The sequence below is a fragment of the Haliotis cracherodii genome, unplaced genomic scaffold, assembly GCF_022045235.1.
Source record: "Haliotis cracherodii isolate W230 unplaced genomic scaffold, xgHalCrac1.p SCAF_8, whole genome shotgun sequence".
Lineage (NCBI taxonomy): Eukaryota > Metazoa > Mollusca > Gastropoda > Lepetellida > Haliotidae > Haliotis > Haliotis cracherodii.
The window spans coordinates 46,866,568-46,893,867 of record NW_027266341.1 but is presented as its reverse complement, the minus strand read 5'-3'; the positions used below and the strand labels follow the sequence as shown (position 1 = coordinate 46,893,867).

General features: G+C 39.7%; 1 protein-coding gene across 1 annotated transcript; it reads left to right on the top strand.

The window, feature by feature from the left end:
* Nucleotides 1–27,300, top strand: LOC139451014 (acid-sensing ion channel 4-A-like). The gene is made up of 8 exons (XM_071232832.1): nt 1–158; nt 5,149–5,710; nt 6,628–6,726; nt 7,694–7,874; nt 10,379–10,438; nt 26,127–26,289; nt 26,796–26,887; nt 27,146–27,300. Exons 1-8 carry the CDS (start codon nt 1–3, stop codon nt 27,298–27,300), a joined length of 1,470 nt encoding a protein of 489 aa, XP_071088933.1.

Here is a 27,300-nt window from a genome sequence, read left to right as displayed (position 1 = left end):
ATGCCTGCAACAGTGATACCCGCGGGGAGGAAAACAGCTTGGAAAAAAGATCATCCATCTACTGATCATGACATTGTAGATCTGTGGACTGAATTCACAAACAACACAGGGATTCACGGTGTCAACAAACTCAGACCAGGACACTACAGAGTCCGATGGTAAGTAGGTTGCCTCAGATTCCCAATGTGACACGTGTGTGTGTGTGTGTGTGTGTGTGTGTGTGTGTGTGTACATATTTATGAAATAGTATTTCAAGGTTTGAACTTTATCATGATTATTTTACATAACTTATCTTTAACAATATGTTTTCAGATAGACTTGACTTTGAATATTGTGTTATATCAATATATCACAAAAAAGTTAATCAAGGTTCCCCTTGAATTATCATTAAAAATAATTTATACATTATTAAAGATAATTTAAATGTTTTCCGAGATAGCCTTCTTGTCCAAAAAAGATATCATTTTAATATGAGAGATGAGATCTTCCAAGTTCGCCATATATCATAAGATACAGTACTCTTTCGTAGTGAAGTAAGGTGTTTAATAAAACGAGGGTGAGTAGTTTATGTAATAGAAAGATTTTCAAATTCCCGTATTTTGCTACATTGTGATCCAGTGGACGTCCAATTTACAAATACATTTTCCGCCAATGGCATAGGCTATAATACATTGCTTTTAAATTTAGTGCCTTGTTCTGTTAACTTTTGCTTCGTACCAGTAAATTTGCGATTCTTTTGCACGATAACACTAGTTATTGACAGGATTCCACTTTTCCTAAACTATATTCACCTACATTGAAACCGTTTTTGTAATCTATTTTCGATCCGCCAAAGCTCACTACTTTGGTGTTGGAAATATTCATATTAACTCTCCAGTTTGACGTATTTTGCAACTTCTTCGCAGTTGACGGCAACATTACTGCAACATCTTCTATTCGTTCATAAAATTCATTGGATTTTAACTCCCCACCTTTGCAAGAGTGATGTTTCAAGGTTATCCAGATACAATGCAAACAAAATAGTTTTCTACTTGCCTTAAACCTGATTTTGACGGGAAGAATTTCATAAAATTTTCATTACAAATCATTACATGATTTTATAATCTGATAAATGTTATGAATAACTTTGAAGCATTTGCCAGATATCCGTATTGTATCCTGGGTCAATCGTAGTAGTACTTGTATATCCGTGACAATTTTTGAGCATGTTCAAAAATTTCCCACGGATCAGACAACCGTAGTACATCCTTACTGATCCATATTAGAACGTACTTATCTGTTGCAGTCCGTAATAAACCATACTTATTCGTAGTACATCCCCGAACTCAAGTCGCCAAGGATTGGTAAGGTTAGTTACGATGAACTACGTACGGTTACACTACGGATTAGCCAAGGATACAATACGGTTTGTTACGGATTTGTCACGGATCAGCACGATCGCACTACGTTCTATTAGGGAAAGGTAGGGATTACCAAGGTTTCTCAAGGATTCCTACGGGTTACTACGTGACATCACGGCATAATACGGCTTACTGCGGTCCACTACAGTTTATTACGGATTATGTCACACCCGTTCTGTCACCAGACTTCCAGTTATAGGGCCCTACTTCACATCTGTTTCATCAAGAAGTCTACATCTAACAACAACCAACATGAACAACCAACAACTGAGGCTGGCAGTTAACTGGCTGGACCAGGACATTGATATGGCACAAAAAGCCAGGGCCATGGTGGAGCTGCTTGAGGACAGACTGAGAGGTGACCGGAGGCAGAAGAGATGGTGGACCAAGGACTTGCTCCTCCGACGACCCATCTACGGCCAGTATGAAGCACTCATGTGGAAAATCCATCTGCTTTCAAGAACATTGTGAGAATAGACCTACAGATGTTCCAAGAACTGTTACAAGTAGTGGGTCGCATGATTATGAAGAAGATTGCCTGGTACAGACAGTCCATCGAACCTGGAGTGAGGCTAGCAGTCACCCTGCGATACCTGGCTACGGGGGACAACTACCGGAACTTGATGTATGGATTTCAGGGTGGCGCACAATACCATCTCCGGTATTGTTCGGGACATATGCGAGACCATAATTGCAACATAGGCTGGGGATGTTATCGACACCCCTACTGAGCCTGAACAGTGACAGGCAATAGTCGACCAGTTTTCTGCAAAATGGCAATTCCCACATGCTCTCGGAGCTCTAGATGGCAAACATGTTGCCACAAGGTGTCCTAAGAACGGTGGCTCCCTATACTGCAACTATAAAGGATATCACTCAATTGTTCTGATGGCCCTAGTGGTTCTGATGGCCTTACGGTGGGCGAATATTGGTGCACAAGGTGGTTGCTCCGACGCTCAGATTTGGAACCAGTGTGAGCTGAAAAAAACATTGAAAGGGGTGTAATCGGCATCCCACCAGCAGCTCCCCTTCCCGGTGATGACAGACCGATGTCTTACTATATCATTGCAGACGATGCATATGGCATGAATACCTGGCTCATGAAGCCCTTCTCCAGACGGGGTCTTGCCAATGACGAGAGGATCTTCAACTACCGCCTCTCGAGGACCAGACGAGTTTCCGAAAATTCATTTGTATCCTTGCAAACAGATTCCAGTGTTTGCTCTCCGTCATGTTGCAGGACCCTCATACAGTATATACCATAGTCCTCGCCTGTGTGTGCCTTCACAAACATCATGAGGGTCAGATATCCTGGTGAACAGAACCCTCTCATTGATCAAGAGGATGTTAACCACAAAGTCATCCCTGGAGCCTGGAGAGAGGGTGTTTGCATGGACGATGTGCAGAACACCAGGGGTGGCAACTTAGACACCTTGGAAGCGAGGCAGCAGAGGCTGTACCTTAGACACTATGCCAATTCACCTGTCGGGGCGGTGCCATGGCAGAATAGGATGGTATAAAAGATCATTCTTCAGAACGGTCGAATTGTTTTGGATATTTACAGATCATGTTTTATTAAAATCATTGGACTTTGGAATATGTTTTTATTTGTACTTACATAAAAAACATACACTAACATCATTTACAAATGTTTATATCAACCTTTTATTTCTGTCTTTATTTTTCGCTTTGTGAATTTGAAACATAATATATTTTTGAACAATAAAAATTGGAAAAAAAACATTGCTCCTCTCTTTCGTGGTGGCATTTTGAAGTTGTGGAATGAACACGCGAGCGCGGGAATTCATGTATACGGATTGCTTATCGTGGCAGGTCTGTACTTATCCGTGCCAGACCGTTCTAATTCGTGGTAACCCGTACTACAATCTTAGCGAACCGTTGTTAATCCGCAGTGCATAAGCCGTGAAACGTGTCATTCCGTACTAAACCGTACCAAACCTTACCGAATCGTAGCAATCCGTATCACTCCCCGTTGTCAAGTTGCCCATTTTCTGCATTATCCTTGGTTGATCCATAAAAACCCGTAGTCAAACCGTGGTGCATCCGTAGCGGACCACTGATATAGTCTTTTCCGGGGTCATCCATGAGTTTCCATCCGTAGTGGATCCGGCAAGACGATCCGTGAATGTGTGACCGGGGCGTTAAGGACAAATTCCGGAGCACCTTAAGAATACAGAACCACAACTTCTCGTGAGGACGATCTCTGCCGTAGGTCAGGTGATGCGACCTTCGGATTGTTAGCTAACCGACTGAGCTACGTCAAGACTGTAAAACCAAGTTCAAATTTACCAGGTCATGCCTAAGCCGTTACGGAACTGAACGAAAAGGGTCGAATAGGTGAGGGACATTTACACGGGTCACAGGTAGGCACGGTGTCTCGTGACTTTAGTCCCATTCCGTAATCATCACCGAGTGGTGAGGATTCAACCGGTATATGGCGCGAACCGAAAGCGACTCTTGGCGTCAGGCGTCAGACGAGGGAGGAACGAGGGAGGCGTAAGCATGGCTCTTGACGACGCAAGGGTGAGTTCGCTTTTGAATTAGAACTGAATAAATGTAGAGGGTGAAATTGGCTTGTGTGAATGTTCCAGGACAGTTTCCCGAAGCCAAAATATTCGACATTAAGCCATTTCATCCTTTTTTCTCGACGTTTATGTTTGAAGAATATTAGGAGCCGCTACATAATCTATAATAACCACTAAACGGGTACCTAACCCCAATGATCGTAAAGCTAGGGTAGTGCTAATGATAGAGTTCTGGTAATCTAATAGCCATTAAACGGGAACCTGCACCTAATGATCCTAATGATCGTAATTGATCGTAAAGGGGATCCAAGGACTAAGGATAGAGTTCGTCGCGACACCGACGACATTTGGATGTGTTCAGTGCCAATATAATAAACCTAATAAACTGCATTCCTGTGCATAATAATGAAAGTTAATAAATCGAAAAAATAATATATGTATACTAGTTCCCATTTATAATCATTTAAGCCACTTGAATTACAAAAAAAAAACGGAAAAAATAATACATTGAAAATACAAGTGCTTTGAAAACTTGTGCTTGCTATATAAAATGCGCCGCCACAGGCGCTATTTAGTAAACAAACATTCCAAACTCTCAACATCGCTGGGCGTATTCATTGACATTGCGTGCCGATATGATAGATCCCTGTGAACAGCTAATGCACACTTGATTTCCCCTGACGTCACCAGGGCATTGTTTCGCCGGTGTGACTGGCAACAAAACACTACAAATTACGTCATAGGGTATTGCCACGTGTTTGAACAGTTTGTTGTACTTTCTTCTAAAAGTGGACCCAAAATCCTTTATTTCGTCTCTTGTTATCGCATTGTTAAGTACTTTGCTTTCTTCGTCGTTATATTCTTATCGGGAATCAGAACAGAATCATCGCCTGCCGATTACCCGTTTATGTTTTTGAAGAAATAAAATAACAATTCACTGTCAGGTAAAGGTTCATCGCTTTCCTGCTTTTGCCTTAATATTTTCCAAAACAATAATGTTGTTTCAACATTGATTAAATTCTCTTGTAATTGTCTTGTGTAAATAATAACGTTATCAAGCTTGTGAGTTTTGGGTGGTACATCTCCTGTATCAGGAATACACAAGATTTCCTTTTTAATGGAAACTAATAAATGCAGTTTGTTACTTATACGTCGATACAAAACTCATCATGTATCAAAACAGACAGCTTTTGACATTACAGTGCGACATGGGCAGTTGCAGTCCTGGTGATGTCAGCGTACATGTCCTATTCTGTAACCAAGGAGCTGATGAACTACTACAGATACCCAGTCATCACCAACACGAAGGTGGAGGTGCTCGAGGAACTACCTTTCCCAGCTGTCACCTTCTGCAATATGAGTCCGTTCAACCTGAGCAAACTTAGAGCAGCTGATCCTTATCTTGAGAAGTTCTTCACAAAACAGAGCCATACTGGTTCATTACCAATGCCCATAAACTGGACGGATCCAGGATATGGCGGTTCCGCGTTTCAGGATAGTCAGAGCCGAGATTGGTGGAGAAACTTGAGCATGAACCCTGAGGAAATGTTCTACATGTGTCAGATGGATGGCGTTCAGTACGTGTCATGCGCATTATCAATGAAGCCTATTTATACAGGCTCTGGCTTTTGTGCAACGTTCAACTGGAATGCTTCTGATGTAGCTAAAGTGCGAGTGACTGGATCAAATACAAATCTAGTTATGTATGCCAGAATTGATCAGGGTAACTATGTCCTCATACGCGAACTTGCAGCTGGATTAAAGGTATGACTGTATCGCAGTGATAGACATGTGTCTAATTCGAAAACAGTTCTCGTTAAAGAGTCCATTTGTCTGATAAGCCAACATATACATACCTTATATTGCTTGATATGAAGCAGCTACATGAACTGACCGTACTTCTTGGCGGAGCTATACTATGTCTATGTCACTCTCGAAATGAAGGTCCTTTTTGATCGCCACGTTTATTTCATCTCACATAAACTATGCCTAATCGATGTCTTTATGTCACACTAAAAACTGTAACGAATTTGAACAACCAGTTAGTACCCAGGTTATTTATCAATAACATTTACAATGTTTATAAGCAATATGCCAGCCATATCCTCACAGGGACACTAGAAATGGGTTTCGCACATTATAACAATGTGATACATCGATCCTGAGGCTTCGGTGTGACGTGTGACCGCCTTTACCACAAGGCCTCCCACGCCGCCCTGTGTTTTCTATGTGTAATCCTGTAGTCCAAGGCAACGCAGTTCCTTTTCCCGAACTGTTGGCTTTTATCCACAGATCGTCAGCACTATGTACCAAAGAGGGATTTACTTCTGTATTAAGGTGACACGCTATGATATCACTGAAACAATTAGAAAGACACCAGGACCGCCTCCGTTGTCTGGTGGTAGGGCATCTGCCAGTTCGTTATTAGCATGTTCGTTATAACCGTAGTTAACTGTATATGACGGCGGCCATTACATAATGGAATCTGGTCCAGAGAATCCAGTTGTCATGAGTATCGCAATCACAACTGATCCTGTTAGTCGCTTCTCATGACAAACATGGGTGTGAAGAATAAATACAGGAAACGCGTTTTGCGTAATTTAATGTATTATGCAATGAAGACATCATATAACTCTAATACAAGGTATATCACAACCCTTTATACGAGTCATTGATTGCAGGTGACCCTGCATGATCCCCGTATTCACCCAGATTTAGTGGCATCCTCCTTCCTGGCAGCTCCAGGGACATCAACACACGCGGTCGTTCAAAGATCAACGGTACGTCACTTGTTAGTGTCACAATGAAGACTCATGCACGATATGCGAGTACGTAAACGTCCAACTTCCCATTGCCTTTTTTCCATTCCTTACATCTTTCTGTACCGGTTTAACACCATCTGATGAATAGAACGATGTAAATAATCTAATTAACAGATAGATGTAAATAAAATACGTGTACGACGTTAATGGACAAAAGGTACAGGGATTGAAATAAGACTGACATGGTATTTATATACTTGCAACTGATATTGCAGGTGAGATTACCTCTCAAAGTGAAACACGGTTAATGCATTATAGCAACGATAAAACGAGGCGTGAAGTGAATGAGTAAGTTAGGTTTAATGGCGCTTGTAAAAACGGTATTCCAGTTACATCACGGCGAGTCAGTTTGATGTGGGAGGAAAGCCTGAAGCGATGTAGGCTTCCTTTGGTGAAACCCAGCAGTGAGTGAGTGAGTGAGTGAGTGTGTGAAATTGATGGTCACGTAAATTACACGGAAAGTACGTGCAGCATTCTTACTCAGGTAGCTAAAGGTACGGCGCTTTCTGGTTTGTATTTGTTCGCATTGGTCACGAGTTATCCACACAATACCATTGATATATATATATATATGTGATGCAAGCGATGTGGTCATAACTTTCTTATCAATGTAGCCTGTAAATTAAGACATATTATGCACTGGTTAACTTTGTTTTACTTCTCTCAGCATGTGTTTCTTGCAACAGATTAGGAATATTGTCGTTACAATGGAAATTAATTCCTGGCTGCAATGCGACATATATAATGTTTATGCATCATTCTGGAAATGTGTGGTGCTATGTCGTGTATCTGGGCCCTTTGAGAAATGATAGCGTGGAGGTTGCTTAATAAATTTGAAAGTAATTGCAGACACGTTTTCTTGTTACAGTGGTCAATACATAATCTCTTCAATTATCGTATTAGATGTCTTGTCGCTTTTTAACAGTACCAGTACTTGCCACCGCCCTACCAGGCCTTCAAGAACCGAACATGTGTGGACACGTCCTCGCCCTCATTTAACAACACCCTGAAGTACTTCGACATATACACATACGAAAACTGCCTGAGGGAGTGTTTTGCATTGATAGCATACCGCCAATGTCAGTGTGTGTCATTGGGCGATGATGGTAAGCTTATCTATCATTCAACTGTAAATAATTTTTTGAATGTGTTATTCTTATCCACAAGTATGCAAATATCATATGTGAAAGGTGTTGTTATCATTATATTTACTGTCTTGTGTAAAGTGCACCTGGTCCCTTTAACGATATGAGGGTATTTAGTCAAGTGTTACAACATCCTGGTACAGGTTGCCCTGGTTGTTCTGAAAAACACAAACAAGTATTGAGGTAAAGCTTGTTATAATACGGCAGCGCTAACAAAGAATTTGACTTTATATACTGAACCAAATTAAAAACTTCACAATCCTAAAATTTTAACATTTTGAACAGTTATCATTGTGGGCCCTTATTGCGTATTTAAACAGTAATGGCCACGTATTGTCTTCAGATAATACCCGTTTTTGTGCAGGTGAATCGATCAAAATCAAGTGCACAGCACAAAAGTGGCAAAAGTGGTTTTTCACGTGCAACTGGTCACGTGGCCATAATACCGCATGTGTTTTCAGCCATACTTGTTAGCAGTCATTAACAAAAAAAGAAAAAACACAAGAGAAGAAAAGTCTTTACGGCCATTTGTCATGCCACGCCTTTCAAATGTGCAACGTGAACGTGCCATCGGCATGTTGCAGACGGGAACGTCCGTAGCTGAAGTCGCAAGGACGATGGGTTGTAGTTGACGGACTGTTTATGATTTACAAACGCGTCTACAGAAAACGGGTACCACCGGGTAAACGGGTACCAGGTCGACAACGTGTGACGTCACATGCAGAGGATCGTCAGATTGTCTTACGTCACCTCCGTAAGCGATTTTTGACGGCTACATCAACCAGAAATGAACTGTTTAGGGGTAGACTGAGTGCGCAAACTGTTCGAAACCGTCTGAGAACTGCTCACCTTCAAGCACGACGGCAATACTGCGGGTCGATTCTGACTCAATTACACAGACGTCAACGTCAATTGTGGGCACAGCGACACTTACGATGGAATTCGAATCAAGTCGTCTTCAGAGATGAATCCCGATTTAATCTTCGATTTGCTGGTGGTAGGGCGAGGGTGTGGAGGCGCCGTCATTAACGTTACGCACAGTGTTGTGTACAGGAAGTTGACAGATTTCGAAGCGGAAGTGTCATGGTGTGGGGTGCTTTCTGTGGCAATGCACGTTCCAGGCTTCTTGTCATCCGTGGCAACCTTAACGCTGCTGCTTACCGCGACCAGGTACTGGCACCAGAACTTTTGCCGGACCGGGTTTGATCTTCCAACACGACACTGACAGACCCCAAACAGCAATTTTGACAAGGAATTTCCTTCAGAATGCGGGAGTCAACGTCATGGACTGGCCGTCAAGGTCTCCCGACCTCAATCCCATCGAACACGTCTGGGATGCTCTTGGCAGAAGTCTCCACACTCTCCAGAACCAACCACAGAATTTGCAAGATCTTGGCACCATTTTGCAGCAACAATGGCGTCGTCTTCCCAATCATGTGTTTACAAGCATCACAAAGTCCATGCGGAGGCGTTGTGTGGCAGTTGTCAACGCACATGGTGGCCATACACGCTACTGGACTTGTGTGCCATCAGATTCTCGTGCTTGGGACTTATGATTTAAACTGTTCATGTTATTACCGAATACCGTAGGTGCTTGGAACAAATTATGGTTACCACCGTTAATTAAGATCCTTCTTTGAACATTAATGATTAAAAATTACCTTCTCTGATACATTTGTCCGTTTTATATCATATATGGGATTACTTTTTAAAATGTGAAGTTTTTAATTTGACTCAGTATATTTTCAAGGCGTAGGCGTGTCAAGTTATGTGCATAAATTAAACGATCACCTGATTCATGTCACGCCACTGTATGTATTCCTACACCTGGAATGTTTATCAGTGTCGTCATTTTTGTCTGTTTTGATGTTTGCAACTGTTTTGGGTTAAACTATTGTAGATAAAACATGTTTTAAGTTGTCGAATTTAATTATAAGTATTGACTGTATATTTTTTTCGATTCAATGAGGTATGAATCGAAAAACCGATGTGCAAACTTTTGTAAGAATCCGCTACGCGGATTCATACAGTTTGCACATCGCATTTTCGATTCATACCTCAATGAACCGTAAAAAAATACTCAGTCAATCCTTAACAATATTTATGACGTTGACAGCATGCCCTGGCTTGCTTGCACAGACTCGCAGTTTAAATATTCCTATTATTCCAAAATACATGTGTACAATGTAATGTACACTCGGTGTACATGTAATATATAATAAAATAATAAAGTCCACGTTAGTCCAACATATCAGTTTCAGACATAGTACTTTTACTGTCTCGTGACAGCTCTTCATTGTAACTGACAATGACATATGAATGACGTCATACTTATGATGACGTCATAAATTACAACTGTGACGTCATAATGTATTTACATAAACTAGAATGGTCTCCCTACAATTGTTAAATTAGATATATATATATTTAGCTTCAATAAGTTATTACATGTTCGCTATTTACAGAAACTATGGGAAAAGTCTGTTCTATTCGAGACCACGTCACATGCTTCACACCAATAATTGGTAAGTAGGGGATACCATTGTTCTCTGTTACCTTTTCCAACAAAAGATGCTTTGCCAAAAAGTAGGAGACAGAGAGCGAGTGAGTGAAACATTAACGCCACACCGGCAATATCTCAGTTATGCCGTGACAAGACAAAATCATACATTTATAAAAAAATATATTTAGATTTTATAAAAGGATGTTGTTCAAGGACAACTCAATAAGTAGATTATCCCAAGATTTTAAAACAGCGAGTAAAAGAATAAACTATCAACTAAGAGGAAAATATGAAAGGGGGCTATAGATCGCGAACTCCCAAAGCTCGGCCACCATAAAGGGACCTAGGGGACTTACAGTACTCCTGCGACCTGCATGTTTCCCCAGCAGGAATTCCTCCCTGCTTTCAGGTGCTGGCGATTATATGCAATTTAAGCCATCAATGTCACATGACAAATATACTAATTTTAAAATTCTTACATGCATAAAAAAGTTCTTTGTATGACGCGGAAATTACATACCCTCTTACGGGGAGAATAATGGTATGCTAATTCAACCCAACCCTCCAAAACACACACACACACACACACACACACACGCACACGCACGCGCACGCTCGCATTCATATTCATAAAATAACACACTTTGTACATCAATATTTATGAATTAATATTATTATATTTCTTTTAAAAATCGTAATATTAAATGGGAACTAACATGAATGAAAAAGGCCCCTGGCTGTTTGTACACTGAAATATTTATCCTTTGTGATGGAAAAATCAATACAGTCAAGCAGGACCTGCTTGACCGTGATACTGTTTCACAACAGATACAAAACGGAGGATCCTCACCTTTCAACAAATATTATGAGTATGAGTATTACGGGATTGGCCAATACGACATCGTCTCAGAATGACCTCCTTAAAGATGGACTGACAACACATGTTGTACTTTCAGAAGTGTAGACACACGGGGCATTTCACACATTTCATTCGCATATCACTGCAAACACGAAAACGTCGTTTTTTTCCGTATATGGTTATTGGACGGAAAAACGACTAAAAAATCATTAAAATTGATTAATTGGTCAGCGTCTAGAAAGTGTCCAGAAAAGGGTCGAGTTTTTCAAGCGTAAAATGGACGGAAAAACGATGCTTTTTGCTCCGCCTTGTACAACTGTTAACGGCCAATAAGCTAGTTGCTGATAAGCTAGTTTTAGGATATGTTACATGTTAATGGAATTCAGACACGCGCCAAGAAGTCAAACCAAACAATGTTACTAAGTTTATTGTGGTAACGGCTATGTACAGTTACCCCTATCGGATAATGGGTTGTGTTTCATTTGGTTATAACAATAACTAATTTTTTAATGTGAAGTTTACAAGATATACGACTTGGACGCGAGGTCGGTCACATGACGTTCTTCACGTGACTGTATTCTTGAAAAGGCGTAAACACTGACTACTTCCACATTCCTGGGGAAAACCCTTGGAATTCCCTGGTACGAATTCATACAGAAGCGTGGTTGCAAGCCCATTTAAGGATACCCTCGCTACAACCCATCCCAGAGAGAAAAAATACGAAAAAAAATCCACACTATCGCAGTGACCATTTACAGAAATCTATGAATTTACCTTAGTATCCATTTGACACATCTTCACAATCACCTTTCAATGATCGGCCAATTGATCAGTGATGCAAAAGGCTTGAAATAGCCACAGGTTAATTAACAACTTCGAAAATATCTCCCGTTACGTTTATCGTGTCGGCCATTTTGACGTATTGTACTTGATGTAAATGTATTACGACGCTCTGTCATTGTGATTGACTTACTGAGGTAATTCTGTAAACGATCTTCTCATCTAATGAGGATATTGTTTGGAATATATGTCTTGTAAACATACTAAAACATATGTTCCTCGCTTTGGGGGGAACTATTTTATTCCGGGGTGGCCCATTAAATCTAGTAGTAAGTCAAGGCACCATGCGTGATCTGTTATTTTATGTGTTTAAATTACGATTTGGGGCGTTAATAAAATACACTGACGCAAGTATATTCTATTCAAATCAATTGGATAATTGAATATGCTTTCTTTTACATATTACATAACATCACTGCACAAAATATGAACAGTTGCAGTAACACACTACGGTAATCGCATTAAACATCATTTTCAACTGTACAGTATTTCAGTATTTCAGTTATATCATGGTGTATCAGACTGATGTGGGATAAAAATCCGAAGTGGTTCAGGTCATCCAATGGGTGTTCGGGAAAAGGTGAGCGTATCCTGCCACACAAGTGGCACCCGTCACAAACACATGCAAGGACAAGTCAATTGTTCACCTGAACAAAGCACGGAAACACATAATGATGCCCGTCCTCAGTTTTACCGAGCATGTAAATTATTTTGTCCGTCAAAAACATGGACGAGTATAAACAATATGTTCATTCACGTAATACATGTCATACATTTGACAAAATGTATTGACTCGGAGCATTATTGTTAATCACAGCGTATGCAGTTGAACTCATCACCCATCCCATTATTGATAACCCTTCTTGAAGATCTATGAAATCAGAAGCTGCAACACTCTATCTTTTAACTGTCATGTCAGACTTCTATTTCATTACTCAGTTTTATTTGCACGGATTACTATGGAAGGGACATTGTCTCGTTGTCGCATTGACGCCTTTACAAAAACAAGCAAAACGTGTCAAAATTAACAAAAGCGCGACAATTGGCCATTTGTCGCATTGTCGCGTGTTCGCATTGTCGCTCTTTGATAATCCTTTTCTTTATTTTACAAAAGGGCGACGATGCCGTAACGCGACATTTTCAAGGTCAAAATATGTCTCGTTGTCGCATTGTCGCCCCATCACAAATGTGTATAAAAGGCGTAAAGTTCAGTTATTGTTACAGTTAGGAAGTTCAACCTGATAAATGTACGTCTTGAAATGAAAACAAAAGTCCGTCCGCGAGTCCATAACGTTTTATTGTGAGCTCTTCTCTAAAAGTGCTTAGTGTTCAACTCCCAGTTCCAAACACGTAGTACCTCCTCAATAATCCACATACCTCCAGTGCAGTGGTCTTCCGGAAGATCTTGCTCTTTACCGTATTAGACAACTGACGAGTGCACGCCTGACCTGTGACCTCGTTGCAACCCTCGTGATGTGTTTGCCGAAGGGAGAGGTGTAGGAAATGTGTGCTCCAGCCCCGCGCAGAGCTCGCCACACACTGTATACTGATGTATACAGTATATTGCAGTTGATATACTGTATACTGCATGTGATACTTATTTGCAACTTTCAAGATTCAAGATTCAATTTGCATATATTTCATATACAACAGACCGCCGTCATATATCACTGGAATACTGCTGAGAGCGGCGTTAAAACAAATTGTTTTCATAATGGAGCGCTGCAGTCATTTAAAATAGAACCGTATACATATGTACATGTAGTACCAACTCACTCTATTTGTTTCGAATATTCAGCAGAAAATATATTATTAACCAGGTCTTTGGGAAAAGATATCAGATTTTTATAAGCAGCCACATAGGGATGATAAAGGACCCCTCGCTGATTAGGTTCTTGTTTACTTAAGAGCAGAGTTGGCCATGTTAGATGATATAACCAAAATCCGGGAGCTCCGGCGGGGGGCAAGCTGGTCTTGTTAGTGTATGGTATGAGCTGTGACGTTGACCCAAGAGAATAATGTAAAACATGAGACCAACTCAAGTCTATAATGATTGGGAAAGTCTAGATTTCCACAGCCCTAGCCTGAAACTAAGAATTGTTCTATGCTCCATTTTAATTGTATTATGTTCATTTTGTAGACATGGATGGACCAACCAGGAAAGAAATTGATGGAATATTAATATCACATGTTACCACTGATCCAGTTAAATTCATCACACAATAATAAATTAGTATTTGACATTACGGCATTTGATTATTAGGGCATGATCATGTACATGTTCACTGTAGTAATGTACACACCGGTCAACTTGATTATAATTTTTATCAAAGTGTAGCGCGGCATCAAGGATTACTTTATGATATCCTCACTTGTCATCGATGTATTGACATCGAACAATGGGCGGCAATTCGAAATTCTTGTGGATAGCTTCAATAGGGGACAGCGCCGGTGTCAGTACAATTTTCCTAGTTATATAAGTATCTACAAAATATAATCTGAAGCAGACAAGAACAATATTTTTTTATTAATGCTTACTTTCATGGATAGAATTAAGGCAATCTAGGCTTGCCAAATCGTTCTAGACTTGAGCTGGATTCCTTTTAAATGTATTATTCTGTATGGTCTGGGAGACGAACGGGCGTCGGTATCGCATGGAGAACTGGGACAGCCTTAATCAGCGTAATCGGATATGTTGTGGAGTTTCGGTTTTGGGCTGTTTGCTGAATATATAGAATTGCGAGTTATGTATACTCTGTATTCTTTCGTCATGGTAGCATATATATTTTCTATGTTGCTTTTTGAATTATCCACAAATAATGAGAACTACAATGTAAACCTCTCTCTGGAGATATGTAATAATACTACTGAAGGGCATATCTGAAAAATGGGACTTCTCGACAAATATTTCTTTCTTAAATACTACCCGTTACAGGCATTTTGATCATTATATCATACTTTGTACAGTTTAAAAGTCAAATAATGGCAAATTGTGTATCTTTCTACATTTTGAATTAATTATATTTTCTGAAATAAAACCTTAGCATCAGATAGTGATATACACGAATATGATCTATACTATTATAAATGAATTAACAATTTCGTATTATGAATTAGATAAACAGAAATATGATAGTAAAACAAATTATTTTAATCTATTCTTGTGAATAGGTAACGAGAGATCTAGGCAACGCACTAACGTAGCCATTTATGAAAAATGAACATGCACATTGAATGACCGGGAAGAAAGCATCGCAATAATTAAATTATGAATCAAATTATGTTATAAATATAACAGAATATATAGAAAATATAAGTTTAATTTCTCATTGTTGGAAGGTGTTTAATAATTATATAGATTTTGTTTGATTGTTTGTTGTTTAACGCCGCACTCAGCAATATACCAGCTATATGACGGTGGTTCGTAAATAATCCAGTCTGGACCAAACAATTTAGTCATTATCATCAAGAGCACCGATCTACGCATTTTGGGATACGATGACATGCATCAACCAAGTTAGCGAGCCAAGTCGCCTTCGTACAAGCATGGGTTGTTGAATTCCTATTCTAACCCGGATCTTCACGGGTATTTTTTTAAATAATAAGGTACAATGAAATTCTGTATATGTCCATAATAAGTGTGTATAAGTAGATGGATAATTTTGTTTTCGTTTGGAGAGAGAAGATGTGTTTGGTATCTGATGGGTGCAAACAGGTGTTCCCTTCCGCCCAGGCCTTGCGGCAATGCCATAGCCCAAAATGAAACAAGCCTTGTTCAACAGGTTCAGACTCAAATTTCTATCCCACTTGGGCTCTTTTTAAATTTAAATATAATTTCTCGGGTCGATATGTGTCAGAAGAAATGAAATATTACAGCACTGGTGAATAGGTTATATGCGCATGTCAGCGTCGATCCTATAATATCCTTTTATGCAAAATACATATATACTGATGAATTAAGGTAGTAATACTACGCAAATATATGTCCAGATGCATACATCAGTATCATCTCGTGATCTTAATTCGTGCTTTGAGCCCTTTTTCTACCGGAGATTCTGGGGTGTTACATCACACCAGAAAGCCAGGTCCAAATTCAAGTCAAAATTTCATGGTCCGTCTTGTATGTTGGAAACCAATATCGCAATATGGCTAAATATTGCTGAACGTGGTATTAACCCGATTACTCACATAATTATTCCATTTTCTACAGTCATCTACGAACACTATCTTTAAGGAGGTATATCTGTATCATCCAAATGTCCATACATATATGTCCACATTTATATGTATAAAGCAAGTCGTCCTGCACTCTTCCTTAAAAGATAAATGTTAAGCATTTCCTCTGTGTGGATTTATATAATGTAATATCGTTTTAATGTAATGCTGATGCAGTAAACGTACCACAGACCTGATGCTAGAATAACATCTAACTTCTGAAATGAACATATTTTAAAGAAAAAAACAGTTGTTTAAACAATTCTTATAAAATATAAGAACAAGGAGCCAAGAGCCAAATATTGGGCTGTGTTGGACATATTTGTTTCGGGGTCTTATGACAGACAAACCTGATGCCTTTAAGTATAAAGATAAGTAAGTATAGATGTTGTACATATTCAAATATGTTCGTGATTAACCCAACCTTGAAAAATATTGAAAGATGAGTGGTAGCTATTTATGCCATTATTTCAAATTAGAATGAGAGCACATCAGGAAAGCATGGTACTTTAATATACGTATCTTGTTAACCCAATATTCTTTTTTAAGTAAGAGTAGCATGTATATCGAGAGTATATGTTTGGTGCGTGACTTATCACACAGTACTTTCAGAAAGTGTCCATATTCTGTTTATCAGCAATAAATAACATAAGACGATTCATACGAGTAAATACGATTTACTTCAGAACTAGTATAGATTATTTAAGAATAGGGGGAAATGTATGTAATTAACAGAACTTTGGCCGGGTTTGAAGGATTTGGGTCCTGGCTTGGGCTTTGTGTTGGACGTGTTGACGGCATTTCCAGGTTTGACGTATCAATGACAAAAATGATGTCAGATGCAATTCTCTGCCTTTTCGGGTGAACAATTGGCTTGCCTTTGGATGTGTTTGTGGCGGGTGCCACTAGTGGATCGGAATGAGCTCGCGTTTTTGCGAGCATCCAATGATATCATTTATTATGATGAATCATGAAACATGCTCCTGATGTTGTCGCAATGGTGCAGTTGGTTTAACAACAAACAAACAAAACATAATATCTTTAAGAATTATGTTAACAATTCCGATGCTAAAAATAATCTCACAATCTCCATACCTCTCTCTCTCTATGTAAACATAATAACTTTTTTTTTGATAATCTGAAGGAATAATAATGGCAATACTATCATAATTATCATCATTATTTATGTTACTTATCCTCAAGTGAAGTAGTCCTCCACACTATACATTCAGTGAAGAAGCCCATGAACATATGAACTATGTAACATACATTCATGGAAATTAGATGAACAGTTGAAGTTAGCAAATGATATTATTCGGTCGAACGTCTATCAGCCATCTATTCTATTCATAAAGAACATTTCACGTGGGACCAACAGAGGGAATTATGACTATTGACTTGCTAATTATTTTTTATATTCATGCCAGCTCAAACGATCTATTGGCTTGATTTATTGTTATGGTATCCACAAAATAAGTAGGATCCGATTTTTTCCGTTTTTGTTGAAATAAAACTGAATAATATTTGCTGTTTACATATCAAAGTTTGCCAAATTGTTACAAAATGTTTGCCCACAGCAAGGTTACGTATCCCCAACATATTGTGCTAGGCACAGTATCACTGGACTGAGGGAGGGCGGTATTACTCCTTGTGGGTCACCTGCTTGGCAATATGGGACGGGAAAACTGCAGGGGGTGAGGGCAGTTAAGTTGATGGTACAGACAGATAAGAGAGATCATTTTACAAATGTGAAACCTCAGTCCACAAAGGAGGAGGCAAAAGCTGAAACTTGGTGAGGTTTACAGAACAAAGGCAGTTATTTCTAGTTTCTTACTGACTCTCGAAGATACATTTAATAAAACAATTAATGCGTGTGTGTGTGTGTGTGTGTGTGTGTGTGTGTGTGTGTGTGTGTGTGTGAGGTAGAAGAAGATTTGTACACCATAAAAATGGCTACGTATGTAGTTGGGGTAGATATGTTGAATGCCCGGCCAGTATGTCCTTTGAGTCACTACAGTTTCAGTCATTCAAATGCGTAAAACAGTATTTGAGTGAAAGAAAACACTATAAGTTAGTGAAACAAAAAAACTCAGTACAGGCACACCCAGTCCCCCAACCCCAAGTCTGCATGTACCAATACTCATACCTGCCACATCCTCAACCACTTAACTTACTCACACAATCATCTGACAACATGTTCGCCAACCCTCGTATCACAACGCATGCACGCATGCACGCATGCACGCACGCACGCACGCACGCACGCACGCACGCACGCACGCGCACACACACACACACACACACAAACAACTTTCTTCTTTCCCCAGCATTATGTCTACGTCAGCCATCATGGATCCATGCGCATGCTTTCATACATAATCCATCCTCCTACCATTCCCCAACATCCATCGAACTATAACTATATCCGCCCTCATGTATCGGTATTCGTGCTTTCATACATACATACACCCCCGTACCATTCCCCTACATCCATCGCAGTATAACTATGACTATAACCGCCTTCGTGCATCCGCACTTATGTTCACATTGCATTGCATATGCATCGAATTACAAGTTTAAAATATCGTAAATATTTTACAACATGTACATATTATATATCAGCAAACAGAGATTATTATAACGCAATAGATTTCATCCGTCAAAACATCACAGAAAAAGGGGCAGCCTGGAATTTTACAATGGCATCTGAATGCACTAAGACGTTCAACTGGTCAGGAGGTGAGAGTTGCGGAAGATTACGGTAAACTTCAGTTACAGATCTCCATTACGAATATCTAAAGTATGAATAAAGATCACAGCTTGCTATGACGTGTACTTCATGCCTGCAGAATTAGCAATGTCCTTAGCTTTAAATTGTATGTCTAAATGCTTATGTAGACAAAGACCCAAATGTATATAGGCATGACCATATTATATTCTACGCAAATATCACCACATTTAAAAACAAAGCTGGTTGAGTCTTTGAAGGGCATTAAGAACTGATACACACAAGGAAAAATATTTATGGATGTCAACGGAGGAACACTGCGTTTCGGAATATATACTTTCTCCTTCATCAGGTGCATATTATTAAATGCTATGAGGCAGAGAACATATATTTGTACCTGTAAGAACAACAAAAGTAAAAAGATAGCAAAGAAGGGAACGCAACAAGGGAAGCCAACAGATAACTGGCATGGCGCTGATTACCCCGCCTCCCGTTTGCCCATTGTCCATTTCCCATTACCAATCATTCATAAGTTAAGTTTTGGCTTTAATTTGTCCATTGATAATCAACCATCAACGTCTATTATCTCCACCCTAAAAACATGTAGTTTACTGAGAAAGTGGTATCCAAATATAATGTGTGTTACTGTTGACCACTTTCTTAAGGGCATTGTTGGTTCAAAGTTTTTGGTCATAGAAGCCGTGCCATTTTTCTCTTGTCAGAGGATTACACAAAGTATACGTCATCTGGACTAACATTTTTGGTTCGGTGGCTGGGTTAGATCGCCAACTTTGTGTTCCGGCGATTGGGTGCCTCACTCACAGTGTTGGTTCAAATCCCGGACGGGACTCAACCCAAGAAAGTACGAGAATCTGTACTTTACTCAGAAAGTGTTATCCCAATTATAACATTTGTTGTCAAGAAAACACAATAAATGTATATTCGGCTTTGGATGGGTAATGATATCACAGACATATACGGATATTGATGATGACTTGGAGGAGCTTCGTAACGCACGTCTTCTCAATTCAGGGATTGGTAAATCAAAATGTGTGTGTGCGCGTGCGTGCGTAAAAGTGGGCCTGTTGGATGTTACATAAAACATTCATCTTGAGCGGGATGGTAGTTCGAGTTGGATTAGCATGTTAACTATATGATCTTCTTTAGGCAGAGAATGCCGCGCATGAATGTATTGATGAAATTCCTAGGTACATGGGGCCTTTTCGTCCCCAGGAATACCCACAGTGGAGACTTCAATGGGGATAGGGTGTACACAATGTGTTACCTGGTAGATTGTGTGTCATCAGACCGGACAACGTTGGTCTTTGACTGATTGTGGCGTAAAACACACTTATTCATTTACTTATATCGGAAATTGAATGTTCATCTTAATTGTTATTGTTGAACATGTAATATATTTTTAAAGAAATAAAAGAGTGACATAATAACTACAACTTTATGTGAGCGCGAGTAGCTTTTTTGGAATGAGATGAATAAGTCTTATAAAGTTGTAAGCTTCTTCACAACCGTGTAACTATGAATTGACTTTATTGGGTAATCAAAAAAGAGATAGGACATAATAACCAAATTTCATACGATTTCACTTGTCCACCATCTTGGATGCAAGGCGAAAACATTTCAGCGCGTTTGAAGCCACTGAGAATGCCCCCTGCAGAGTTGGACGAACATTCTGCGGTGGCGCGGCTGAGTTGACCAGAGGCTATCAGCAGTATTTCCTGTCCAGGTTATTTAGGTCAGTTGTTTATGTGTGTGCGTGTGCGTGTGTGCGTTTGTGCGTGTTTGCGTGCGTGCGTGCGTGCGGGGTGGGTGGGGGGTGGGGGGGGGGGGGCGTGGGGGGTGAGATTGGGGGGATAGATGATAGATATAGCAACAAGTAAGGTCATCTTGAGTGGGAGGGTATTCGCAGATGGATTAGCATATGAACTATGATTCTCTTTAGGCAGAAAATGAGGATCCACGATGTTCGACCTGGTAGAAGTGTGTTATCAAACCTCACAGCATTGGTTTTTCGACTGACTGTAGCGTCAAAACAAACTCATTCATTTACTTGAACTGAATGTTCATCTTAATTGTTATTGATAGTCACGGAGCCATGATCCAGAGTACAGGGTGTCATTAAGTAATAATAGGATTACCAGAAAAACGGGGTTTTACACACAAGCCAATAAACTTCGCTCATTAACACCAGAGTAAGTCAGTACAAGATAGAAAACTGCCCCATAATTATGTATGACATGCTTGTCGGGTATTGCTACATATATATGTGAAAACAAAGTTATTAAAATGAAGAGCAAAACTGATGAAAGTTAACAATAAACGTGTATACGTGTTATATCGTCACTGCAAAAATAATGATCGTTTGTCTTTAGTATTAACATTCAAATACGTTATATCTGTATTAGCGATATTGTCATTGTTCCACCGGTGAGTCAGCGTTAGCCGTACTATCTCGTAGTATAATTGAATTTCTGAAGACATCACGATACAGTTTTTACGATGCATCACGTCTGCACTAGCGCTTGATAACAGCCTTGTGTTTGGTGTGAGGTGAGGTGAAATTGGGTTTAACGTCGCGTCCAAGATTATTGTACTTATATAGCGACGTGCATGCACGTGTATGTGTGTGTGTGGCTGCTTGTACTAGTCCGGACTGATGCCGATTTATAGTGCTAGCTCACTGAGATACCATGCCGCAGTTTAACATGAATACCCCACTCAGACACAGTATACTGACTCCGAGCCGACCAGTCCTTGCCCCTTAATGCCGAGCGCCAGACAGGGTAACAACAAGTACAATCTTTTAACGTCTTTTTGTATGACGCGGCCCGGTATCGAACCCTGGACCTTCCACTCTCCGGGCGGACGCTCTACCTCTAGACCACGGAGGTGGTCCTTGTGTTTGGGTGTTTCAGTGGTTTAAATCGCTGCTCTTGATATTGTTGATTAAACTTTGATACTATGAACAATATAATGTTATGTGAGAGGTTGACGTTAGAACGGTAACATACTAATAGTATATAGGATGACATAAACAGAACAATGAGAAGTTCGTCCAGATTAGTGTATAGGCAACATTTAATAATTAAAATAATTACATTCAACAACTCCCCTTTTAAGTCCATTTTCCTGACTTATAAGTAAATGCAAGAACAATCGGCCGGAATACAATGTATAGTTCTTGTCCACTTCCATATGACTATATAGCATACAATAAGCTATCGGTTCCCGTTTAGATCGGTTTGGGTGGCAGCCTAGATAGCCATAGAATAGTTTCATCTTGGAATCTCCCATATCACTGGGGATACTCTTCAATTTAAATGGAGTTACTCGTTACGATTCCGAATCTTCACGTGTCTGTGTTTATGAACCATTGTCAAATAGTGGTGACATTAAATCTAGGAAACAATACGCGAAATCGCGCATGCACAGAACGGAAAATTTGGTCAAGGCATTAAGTAATCCGCATGCGCAGAACGATTGATTTCAGTACTTCCGCTAGGCGCTTCGAGTGCAGCGTCAAACGCGGGCCTGTAATCTAACACGCGGGGACTGACCAATGAAAACTGAGAAGTAGAAATACCGGTAGACGCTGTTGCTTGATTGACAATGTCAATCAAGAAAGGGAGGAGCTTATTGCTATCGTCCTCTCCCAGTAAATTCCGATGTCAAATAACGACGTTATTTGGACGGAAAAACGATGGTTTGAAAACGTCCAAATAACGTCGTTTTTCCGTCCAATGACCATATACGGAAAAAAACGACGTTTTCGTGTTTGCAGTGTATTTGTTAATGTTTGTCTGTTTCACATTTTGTCAAAACCGTGAATTCAGAAAGGCGATATGAAATATATCCACACAAATTCGATAAATGAAACTGTCTGCAACACTTCTCTAATTCGAAACACGTACCCGCGGCAAAATGAATCGTCCATAATTGCATGGACAAGGTTACGTTTGTCTGAACTATCATTCAATTTATGTTATTTTTTCCTGAAGCGGCACTTCCAACCGTCTTAGACTCCATTGATTACATGACAAAGCCGTTGTATTGCCGAATGCGGAGTAAAGTACTATCCACAAAGTGTTCGTAGCTATCCTTCAATAACGCCGAGCTGTATGTTTATAGACTTTTGTAAACTTCATTTGGATACATTTATACACTACACTTAATTAATATGAATGTGACATGATATGGTTCAGGATACCTCATAATTTATGTTACAATGTAATTTAATATGCATCGTTGTTGAGTTATGCATGTTCAAGCTAACAAACGAATAAGCCGATGTCGGAGCATTAAGCTTAGTGTTGAACAAATCCATGTTGTGACCTAATCCAATTGTGGAATAAGCTGATGTTGTAACATTAAACTGACGTGGTGGCACGTGCACAGCTCGCAGGTCACAAATCTGTTGCAGTTGAGCAACGTCGGATGGGTGACCATGTTCGAAAGCTTGGCTCCTGAGTTTCTAGGGCTTCGGTCCTGCCCCACACAGGACATGTAACCGAGGGGTCGTTTGCCTCAGTTGGTAACCAAGTTTTTAACAGGCCGACAGTTTTCAAGTTCGTGTGGGTCAAACACTATCTACCATTATAATCAGGATCAGGGTGTCCCACAGGGCAGTATTGTATCTGTCACTTTATTTAGTATAAACATTAATAGCCTTTCAAAACTTATAAATGATTCACTTGATGGGTCACTTGCAATCTGTGCAAAGAATTTATCACCGCCTTGGCATGTACTCTATGAACCGGTCCTTTATCTGTCTGATAGTTTGCAACCGATTTCCTAATACCGTTGTTTTGACTAAAGTACTGTCGCAAATACTGGAACACTGGTTTTCTTGCTTCATTTAATAAATACGAAACATAGGACTATAAAAAGAGCATATATCAAAATAACGCAAATTGCCATAATCTAGCCTGTCCGAACTGACACTGTGATTACCCTTAAAATGTACTTTTACAGGTAAAATGATGATCAATATTCGTGTCTTGTCATGCATGTATAAAATGGCCTATAACCTGAGGTAGTTACCTAACACCTGCCCCCAGGTGATGACCTCACACTGCCCCGTGCATTCTCACAGGTGCAAATGTCACCGAGTTGGTCTCAAAATATTGCTGTTATTGTACTTAACTGACATGCGTTGATGGGGTAGCAATTTAGGATATACGTACTGCATTATATTTGCTTGGAAACATGATAGAATAGTTAAGAGCTACGAAACGGGATGAGCATTGGAAGGAATTTTGGAATCCAGAAGTATTTGTTGTTCTACAGATGATTTCTTGAGGTAGCATTTATCTCCGCTGATATGATTCTGTACTTTTGTATGTTGTGTTGTCTTGCCACCAACCCTTTACACTTAGTCAAGATGGGCTCACAATGTCTGACTGGTGTACGTAAGACAACGCACATATGTCCTGTACTTTACAGGGTTCTTATTCAGCCTACTTTCCATTCGTATGGTCTGAAGTCGACAATGTCATATATTTCTGCATGGTCGCCTTCAGACTACTCATGGTTTGGGTGACAGTATCTGATTCCCGGACGTTATTTTAACTGGCGTTATCTATGACATTGACATTCACGGTGTTTAAAATGGGCAATAGCTGAAGTTCCAACCTGTCTATGAACACATCATCTCCTATAATTTCGTGATGAAAATCACCAGTTTTCTTTTTCGCCTCGAAAATTAGCACACATCCATCAATAAGCCCCATATCATGGGTTGCAGCGTGCAAAACAAGGACACGATTACCTTTACCTGATGGTCTGTGGGTACTTTTTGTCCATCTGCCGATAGTCACATGTAGTCAGTGGAATAATTCATCAAGGTACATTATCTGGACGCCCTGACTGTGATAAGTATGAAAGGTTCGGAGATAATGTGACCTCATAGACAGGATGGAATATTTTCCCCTGAAACGTGCTCGGTCATCGCCAGGCGCAGTGTATCGAAATCCATCTCTTGGAGGGCAATAGTTAGTGCAGTTAACATTAATTGTATCTTTAATTCCTCTCAAATATTAAATACAAGTCAGGGTTACCTACTGCTGATAAAGCTTGTACACTGTACGCCTAATCGTCCTGTATCAAAGCTGTCTGATATCCTTTTACGTCCCAGTTTTGTTTTTGAGACCACCCCTATACCTCCATGATGCCATTTGTGTGTGGATCAGATGTTTTATGAAGACTACATTATTATTATCATTATTATTATTATTATTATTATTATTATTATTATTATTATTATTATCATAACGGAGTCACGTGGGCATATTTCTATACTCCGTTTCAGACTGCCATTATTTGACTTGAATAAATGTAAACTTCTTGCTTTAGTTCGAATGTGATGTGTTTTTTTATATCGTTCCCACAATCTGCCGATGACAGATTAAGAATCAAGCAGAGTTTGTGGAGCAATATCCTAACGTGTGCCCATATGCAACATGCCTGTGACACGTAAACGTTCCGCACATTGCAAACGTCTTATGATTAATGTTGATACTTCCGTTATGATTAAATGAGTTCAGTAAAGTGTCTTTGGGCGTTTGGTTCCCAGTAAACAATATGCGTCTGCTCACAACAGAGCTGAAGTCGTCATGGCAGCGGTTATCTGGCACACCGCCCCTTGAAGGTGCTGTTCGAGGTCACGTGATTCATGACTGTCAAAATGTTGCGTTTGGAAGCTTGATTTCTTCAGATAAGTTCTTGTCACATGCATCACTTGTTTTCATTGCCAGACATCGTTTTATTTCCCCTCTTGTTTCACCTTAAAACAAAACATGTCCTACTTTTTGTGGATAGTCAACATAATAATCACGAATCCCTGCCGTTGAGCTGACAGACAAACACAACTTTTAGTAAATATCATTTTCTCACACATATATTAATATCATTATGACTCATTTTCATACCATTTGTTAACTCCTTTTGTGTCTATAGTGTGCGTCACCTCATGACCTCACGATGGAAAGGTTGCCAAAACATCCAAGGTGCAACGATACAGAAAATGTACCTTATATTTCCCTTATATTTCAGTACAGTCGATGATGAATGCGACGATTCATAAATCGTGTGGTTGCCAGCTACCATGTTCGTTCGAGAAATATACTGTTAAAGTGTCATCAGCCAGTTACCCCTCAGATGTTTCAGTAGACATGATAATGAACGAAACCATGTCTCCAGACAAGGAATATGTCAGGCAAGTATACATGTCCTTTTATGATGGATAACAAATGGTTTTGATTATTTACTCCATTACCACCATGGGGAAATACATATTTTCTGATCTACCCACACATGTCTGATCGACCGTTAAGTTATGCTGTACCAGTCGGTCATTAATGAGTTTAACGCCCACTTCTGGTCCAGTCAAATTCGAAGATGGTCTTTAACAATAGATGACTCCGTCGCTGAGACTTGCATCTCTTCGGACTTTCTTAATTCATTATTATAACATGTTTCCACGTCACCCAAACGTCTGCGATTTTCAGTTTAACATCTACCTACAACATCAAGTTTCTTGCCATTGCTTTTATGGCATGAATACGACGGGGCTGGTCCCATGGTTAAAGTGTTCACACGTCACGTAAAATATGCCAAGTCCGTTTCTAGTGTTCTGATCAGTGACTTTACATGTATTTATTTAGACAATCTTTGTTTCAGCACAAAATACAATACATACTTCTACAATCTGTTTAATTTCAGAAGCAATTATCTCGAAATAAAGGTATTCTATGAAGATCTGATTGTTCAGTCAACAGTGCAAACTCCACAGTATACAATAGAGACCATCATAGGTGAGCAGTTCAATGTCTACCCCAGTATACTATATGATTCATAGACGAATACGTATGCACCCATAATATGGACCATATTATATATCCATAATGTGCAATTAAGAGAGACATCATACTGAAGTTAAGTTCACATTAATAACAACTTCATTTTCGTGAAAGGAATTATTTCATTCCTCCAGAAAAAATATTATGTCCGCTGAAACATCTACATACAATAGATGTGAATGTGTCACCTTGACCTTCCTGTTGTGTTGCCAGGTAACCTTGGGGGTCAGATGGGCATTTGTCTCGGAGCCAGCATCCTAACTCTCACAGAGCTTGCGGAATTCCTCATCATTCTTGGTTTGACTATCTTCGCGAAATTGCGTGATCGTCGACAAAACGTGAAACGTATCCATCCTACTAGTCCCTAA